Source organism: Bison bison, unplaced genomic scaffold (genome assembly GCF_000754665.1).
Source record: "Bison bison bison isolate TAMUID 2011002044 unplaced genomic scaffold, Bison_UMD1.0 scf7180017864374, whole genome shotgun sequence".
In the NCBI taxonomy this organism is placed as follows: Eukaryota; Metazoa; Chordata; class Mammalia; order Artiodactyla; family Bovidae; genus Bison; species Bison bison.
This window is the reverse complement of record NW_011494946.1, coordinates 5,075,503-5,083,421: the sequence shown is the minus strand read 5'-3', so window position 1 is coordinate 5,083,421 and position 7,919 is coordinate 5,075,503. Positions and strand designations below refer to the sequence as shown.

General features: G+C 50.6%; 1 protein-coding gene across 1 annotated transcript in view; it reads right to left on the bottom strand.

The window, feature by feature from the left end:
• COLQ (collagen-like tail subunit (single strand of homotrimer) of asymmetric acetylcholinesterase) overlaps positions 1-7,811 on the bottom strand; it is a 42,426-nt gene extending 34,615 nt beyond the window's left edge. The window contains exon 1 of the mRNA XM_010856732.1: positions 7,725-7,811. Within this exon, the coding sequence (XP_010855034.1) occupies positions 7,725-7,800 (76 nt within the window). The 5' untranslated portion in view covers positions 7,801-7,811. The remainder of the gene's footprint in view (positions 1-7,724) is intronic.
• Between the last annotated feature and the right edge of the window lie 108 nt (positions 7,812-7,919).

The window sequence follows — 7,919 nt, the reverse complement described above, 5'->3', positions numbered from 1 at the left end:
AGGGGTGGTGCTCCCGCTCGTTAGTGTGGGGGCTGCATCAGGGCCTCTGGGTGCCCACTGTGCCCGGGGAGAGGGGGTCGTGTGCCACCCTGGACGGCCGCTCTCACTTGCAGCCTGCTGGGTGGGAGCACCACCCCTGCCTATCCCCTGCCCGGGCCCTCCCCGCTTCGCAGGGTAAGTGAGTGGGCACTGCGGCCGCTGGGACCACCGGGAGGCCAGGCTCCTTCTCCAGAGGCTGACAGTCACTTTGTAGACGGGACAGAGAACAGACGGTTCAAACGGACCCGCCAGGGGCCCCTTCTCTCAGCTGGGGAGAAGGCAGGCTCTGCTCACACCCTCGACACATGCCTGCAAGGAACCGTTTTGTGGGGGAGGCAGTGACCCCGGGCCAAGATGTCAAGCATCCGTTTGACTCCAGACTTTACACAGACATTTGGGTCACCCGAGCTCACAGGAGAGCTACAGGTTAATGTCTTCAGACACAGAAGTGAGATGAGGAGGGGGCCCTGGATCCTTGCAGCTTCACGGTCAGGCGTTCAGCGTTAGCACACATTCAGTGCTGAGGTGGTCCTGGCAGAAAGGACACAGATCCCCGGGGATTCCTGCAGCACCCAGGTAGAGATCCTGAACCCCCCAGCCTCCAGGAGCCCCTTCAGCTCCTGCCCAGTCTCTACCCTGCTCCCTGCCCACCGCCCTGGCTCCCAGCCTGGGGGAGTCCTTGCGGCTGCATTTGAGCTTTGTATGAACGTCAACTCTTGTGTCCTTCTTTGGCTCGACATTGCGTCTGTGACAGGCATCCTGATCGCTGCTGTCGTCGTCATGCTGCTGAACAGAGTCCCCCTGTGGGACATGACCACAACCCTCTTATCCATCCTGCTGCCTCTGAACACTGGGTCGACATGGCTACATGCCCGCCAGATGGGCTAAACTGAGAAGGCCAGAACGTAACATTTGTCAGTAAGGGCGTGGGACAACCAGAATGCTCACTCATTGGCTGGTGGGAGAGAAAATGGCCTCAATTGGAAAACTCACTGCATCGTCTCCTAAAGCCGAATGCAGCCACATCCGATGGCTGGGCAACTCTCATGCCTACATGTTCAGCCATGGAAAAGTGGACGCGTGTTCACCCAAACACACGCACTACGCAAACATCGCCCAGAGCTGTTGATTTTCCAGTGCCCAGGCCTGGTCTCGTGATGGTACCTCCTTGTCCACCCCTTCTCCGAATCTCTGACCTCACAGAACATGGGTGGGTTGCCTTTCACACCCCTCTCTGCCCTGAAACCAGTTTTCAGACTTGTCTCCCGGGGACAGTGCTTGTCTTTTCTTTCCACCCTGTGATCCGAGGCCTGACCCGACCTCAGGTAGGCAGCGGGTGCTTCCCAGAAGGCACGCAGTGTGGGCTGCCTGTATCAGCTCCAGCACCCTGGGAATCACTCTGCACACACCTACACCCTTGAACCTCATGGAGGAGCAGCCCGCTGTCTGGACCAGTGGTCCTCAGCCCCCTCAGACACAAGGCCCCATTGGTAAGAAGTATCTTTAAAGACCCCTTTGTTATCCTAAAATAAAATTCAAAAATAAGACAACATACCTATGCCATTTAAAAATCAATGTAACGCTATGAATGTAATATAAAAGAGAGCTTTCAGAAAAGTGATTTATGATATAAAATGCATGTTTTGAGATGCATATTTTGTTGAGCACTAGCATGTCAGAAAACTTGATGACGTAGTTAGATGCTCATGCCTGCGTGTGAACCACACTGAACGCAAAGTCTACTCACATAAGGTGCGGTATCTGCAACGCACATGCTTCAAGTGGGGTGCCCACTGTGAGATGTGACTTTTCTCAAATGAGGAAAAATCATGCGTAAAATCCCAACCAAACAATGCACAGTCACTACTCAGCAGTTATCTGAGAAAACTCAGTTTCATACTATAGCAGTTCAACAAATATTGATGTGAAAGAGCATTAGCTCCTAGGATGAGATAATTATAAAAGGTATGCATCTCCCATTTGACATTTCACAGTCATGTGGGACATGGGACACACATATGATGCTGTCCCACTACAGGAAACCTCTCAGCTCAGCTGTTGTGACAACTGAAAATGAAAATTTCTAACAAGGCCCCATGAAACACTCTCTGAAATAAATTGTACCAGTGTTTTCTTTGGTCAGTCTCCCAAGGCCATAGAAATAAAAGCAAAAATAAACAAATGAGACTTAACCAAACTAATAAGCTTTGGCACAGCAAAGGAAACCATAAACAGAACAAAGACAACCTACAGAATGGGAGAAAATATTTGCAAATGATGCAACCAACAAGGGATTCATCTCCAAAGTATACAAACAGATCGTACAACTCAATAACAAAAAACAAACAAGCCAATCAAACAATGGACGGAAGACCTAAACAGACATTTCTCCAAAGAAGACACCCAGATGGTCAACAGGCATGTGAAAAGATGCTGAATGTCACTAGTTGCTGCTGCTGCTGCCGCTAAGTCGCTTCAGTCGTGTCCGACTCTGTGCGACCCCATAGACAGCTGCCCACCAGGCTCCCCCGTCCCTGGGATTCTCCAGGCAAGAACACTGGAGTGGGCTGCCATTTAGTTGCTAGAGAAATGCAAATCAAAACTGCAGTGAGGCATCACTTCACACCGGTCAGAATGACCACCATAAAAAAGTATACAACTAATAAATGCCGGAGGGGGTGTGGAGAAAAGGGAACACTACCAGCCTGTTAGTGGGGTAAATGAGTGCAGTCATGGAGAACAGTACGGAGGTTCCTTAAAAAAGTAAAAATAGAACAACTGTGTGACCTGGCAATCCTACTCTTGGGCATATATCCAGAGGAAACTCTGATTCAAAGAGATACATGTACCCCAGTGTTCATGGTGGCACTGTTTACGATGGCCAAGACATGGAAGTGACCTAAATGTCCATCGGCTGAGGAGTGGATAAAGACAGTATTTGAATTCTGGTCCCAGAGTCCTTTCTGCTGATCTGGACTGACTGTGTGTGGCGATAAAGGTCATGAGGTATACTTATACAAAGGAATATTACTCAGCCCTAAAAGAGAATGAAATAACGCCATTTGCAGCAACACAAATGGACCTAGAGAGTGTCATATTAAGTGAATTAAGTCACAGAAAGACAAATATCATATAATATTACTGATGAAGTGAAAGTGAGAGTTGCTTGGTTGTGTCAGACTCTTTGCGACCCCATGGACTATACAGTCCATGGCATTCTCCAGGCCAGAATACTGGATGGGGTAGCCTTTCTCTTCTACAGGGATATTCCCAACACAGGGATCAAACCCAGGTCTCCCGCATTGCAGGCAGGTTCTTTACCAGCTTAGCCACAAGGGAAGCCCAATATTACTTATAATATTGTATAAATATTATATGTGGAATCTAAAAAATGAAACAAATGAGCTTATTTATTAATACAAAACAGACTCACAGAGAAAACCAATTTATGGCTACCAAACAGGAAAGGGAGAGGGATAAATTAGGAGTCCAGAATTAGAAAAACTGTACAGAAATGTCTTAGTGACCCAGATGACCACGATGGAGTGGTCACTCACCTAGAGTCAGACATCCTGGAATGTGAAGTCAAGTGGACCTTAGGAAGTATCACTACAAACAAAGCTAGTGGAGGTGATGGAATTCCAGTTGAGCTATTTCAAATCCTAAAAGATGATACTGTGAAAGTGCTGCATTCAATATGCCAGCAAATTCGGAAAACTCAGCAGTGGCCATAGGACTGGAAATGGCCAGTTTTCATTCTGATACCAAAGAAGGGCAATGACAAAAAATATACAAACTACCACACAATTGTACTCATTTCACAGGCTAACAAGGCAATGCTCAAAATCCTTCAAGCTAGGCCTCAACAGCACGTGAACCAGGAACTTCCAGATGTACAAGATGGGTTTAGAAAAGGCAGAGGAACCAGAGATCAAATTGCCGATATCCACTGGATCATATAAAAAGCAAGAGAATTCCAGAAAAGCATCTATTTCTGCTTTATTGACTATTTCAAAGCCTTTGACTGTGTGGCTCACAATAAACTGTGGAAAATTCTTCAAGAGATAGGGATACCAGACCACCTTACCTACTTCCTGAGAAACCTGTATGCAGGTCAAGAAGTGACAGTTAGAACCAGACATGGAACAATGGACTAGTTCAAAGCTGGGAAAGGAGTACATCAAGGTTGTATATTGTCACCCTGATTGTTTAACTTATATGCATAGTACATCATGCAAAATGCCGGGCTGGATGAAGCACAAGCTGGAATCAAGATTTATAGGAGAAATATCAATAACCTCAGATATGCAGATGATACCACGCTTATGGCAGAAAGTGAAGAGGATATAAAGAGCCTCTTGATGAAAGTGAAAAGAGAATGAAAAAGCTGGCTTAAGACTCAACATTCAAAAAGTCAAGATAATGGCATCCAGTCCCATCACTTCATGGCAAATAGATGGGTAAAAAATGGAAACAGTGACAGACTTTATTTTCTTGGGCTCCAAAATCACTACGGTGACTGCAGCCATGAAATTAAAAACGCTTGCTCCTTGGAAGAAAAGCTATGAAAAACCTAAAGAGCATATTTAAAAGCAGAAAGATTACTTTTCCAGCAAAGGTCCGTATAGTCAAAGCTCTGGTTTTTCCAGTAATCATGTATGGATATGAGAGTTGGACTACAAAGACAGCTGAGCACTAAAGAATTGATACTTTTGAACTGTGGTGTTGAAGACTCTTGAGAGTCCCTTGGACTGCAAGGAGATCCAACCAGTCCATCCTAAAGTAAATCAACCGTGAATATTCATTGGAAGAACTGATGCTGAAGCTGAAACTCCAATACTTTGGCTACCTGATGCGAAGAGCCGACTCATTGGAAAAGACCCTGATGCTGGGAAAGATTGAAGGCAGGAGGAGAAGAGGACGACAGAGGATGAGATGATTGGATGACATGAAGATGTGAGTTTGAGCAAACTCCGGGAGATGGTGATGGACAGGAAAGCCTGACACGCTGCTGTCCATGAGGTTGCAAAGAGCAACTGAACAACAATCCTCAGAGCAGCCCTGAGAGTTAAGTACTATTATTACTGTGATCCCATTTTACAGATCCATAAGCTGAGGCAAAGAGGTGAAGCAATTACCCAAGGTCATACAACTAGTAAGTGACAGAGACAGGATTCGAACTCTGGTTCAAAGAGTCCTTCTTGCTGATCTGGACTGACAGGGTGTGGAAATAAAGGTCAGGAGCTAAGAAGGCCAGAGGCTCCTGGAACAACCACCTGATACATGATAGAAAGTGTCAATGCCTCCAACAAGTCACACCTGTCGCTGAACACAGTGGGCTCCACTACCTCATCGCGAGGAGTGAGGACACGCACCAGGGTACCCACGGGCATCTCGCAAGAGGGGGCGAGGAAGGATTTATTCTAGGAGTGAGGCTTTGCTACATGATGCTGGAGGGCCGCCTATGGGGAAGCCCAGTCTAACCTGGCTCTGAACGGACAGCTGCAGCCTCTCCTTTGCCGCTGCCTGGCCTCGGTGGACGGCCAGGGCTGAGCTGTTGTCCGCGGGGCCTCTCCCAGCTAGGGGCACCTGTGGGCGGCTCAGGAAGGTGCACTGCTCATCACTCCTGTTTCCAGACTGTCCAGGCCCCGGGGGCCTCTGCAGCCCGCACCTTGCGTGGCCCCCACCAGTGGAAGACCCTGGCTCCATCAGAGCCCCACCCCAGGCCTCCCCCCGGACGCTGGCGCTCCCCTGGCAAGCACACTGTGGCCGCTGCTCCTCCTGTTAAGGCTTCTGCAGGGCTGCCCCCAGCCCTAGCCCTAGACCCGCTTCATGTTCAGCAGGTGAGGACCATCTATTTCTGCCTGCCCCCCGTCCTGCCCCGCCGCCCCCCCCCGCCGGCCCCAGCTCCCTGGAGAAGCTTGTTTTTAGCACCATCTAGTTTATTTCCAGCTCATTCCAGCTCAGAATATTTCCATCAGGTGGACGTGTTTGGGAACAGCTTCCCACTCCCCCCACAACCCTGCCCTCCCAGTCACTAAGACAGGACTTCACACGTCTATTTTGGGGTCATCAGAGTGGCCTGCGGGTCTCTTTGGACCAGGCTGCCTCCATGGAATCATGTCTGTGCTCAGATCAGCCTGGAAAGCCCCAGAGGCTCTGTTGTAATGGAAAACATCGTGTGTGTGTGTGTGTGTGTGTGTATGCAGCCTACAGAAACCTTGGTGCTCCACGAGGCTTAGCCCTGTGTGTGTGTGTGTGTGTGTGAGTGTGTGTCTGTGTGTGTGTGTGCATATGTGTGCATGGGGCCTACAGAAACCTTGGTGCTCCACAAGGCTTAGCCTTGTGTGTGTGTGTGTGTGTGTGTGCGTGTGTGCATGAGGTTTGCAGAAACCTGGGTGCTCCACCAGGCTTAGCCCCAGGAAATGCCAACCTCCAGGGAATCTCGGGAGTGCCCGCCCTGACGCACAGACACGGGAGTTCCACTGTGTGTGGCTCAGCTGTGCCACATCCTGGGTGGGGACAATCCTGGGTGTGACGCAGGCTTTTGCAAATGTGGGGGGGTGTTTCCCTTTGCTGTTGTTGACTCCATCTTCGCACTTTGAACAAAACCTCCTTGAGTCTTGGAAAGTGATTCACTCAGACCTATGCTTGGAAACTCGGACTTGGATCACAGTGTGAACCCAGGCACAAGGGGCCATGGGGCCCAGCGCGACTCCCCACTGCCACCTGAGACTCAGTTTACCCAACTGCACCACACGGGATTTGGCCCAAACCCCCTCCAGAGTGCTTTTTCATCCATGGTGAACCTCAGCATCACCACTGTCTGGGCCATCTGGGTCTCACTCACTAGACCAGCCCATCCTCAGGGCGCTAGAGACGGCTTCCTCTGTTTCTGCCTCCTTGTTTTGCATCAAGCGGCATGGGAAAGAAGTGACCAAACTTTCTACCTTTGCAGGTTAGGGAAATTGTAGGTGCAGCCACACGCTAGCTGCAGCTGCTGGCGCTCAGCCTGCTCCGCCCGCCCCTCTGCGGCTCCCCTGCGTGGTGGAACATGCACTCACAGGAGCCAAGGCGCAGAGAGCAGAAGGCACACGTTCACAGCATCCCTAGGGCTTCTGACCATGAGTCGGAAGGCTCAGCGACAGCCCCGTTCTCAGCCCGCCTGCCTGCCGACTGCCTGCTTTCCCCTGATGCACAGATTCCAGACCAGACTGCACCCCTCAGTTTGGCTTCAACCCCACTCACACCACATGCGCCTTGAGACACAAATTCTGACCCTAGGTCTTGAAGGCGTTTGCACTTCTCTGAAAGACCATGTTAAAGTTGTGGGGCGGCGGTGAGCCACAGAACCCGGCCTGGAGAGGGCTGGAGAACCTCTCTGCCGCCCATGCCTGGGTGGCCCCGGACCACAGAGCACCACGCTGCTTCAGAGCCAAGGGGGCAGCTGCCAGCCTGCCACCCAGGGTCACTGAAGGGGCACACAAGCGTGGGAGCCAAGATCGCACGAACTCCAACGTCAAACCCCTTTACACGGCAATTCCAACACCAGCAGAGGACTTGGAGATTTAAAGGCTGCTGGAAGCTCCCCAGAACAGCGTGGCTTTCCAAGAGTCTCTTTTCCCAAAGCATCACGCAATACACGCACACACACACACACACACACACACACACACACAACTCACCCAAACAGCAAGCCGAGTAACAGAGCAGTCCTGAAACTGTGAGCAGATGAGCGAGGCTGAGGGGTGGGCCGGTCATCGCGGGCAGGGCCCAGGCACACTGGCAGCGGGCACCCTCTGGAGGCTGGCTGAGAGTTGTCACGCCCCCAGCGCTGCCAGCACCTGCCCTGCTGGGCATCTGGGGTGGGAGCTGGCAGA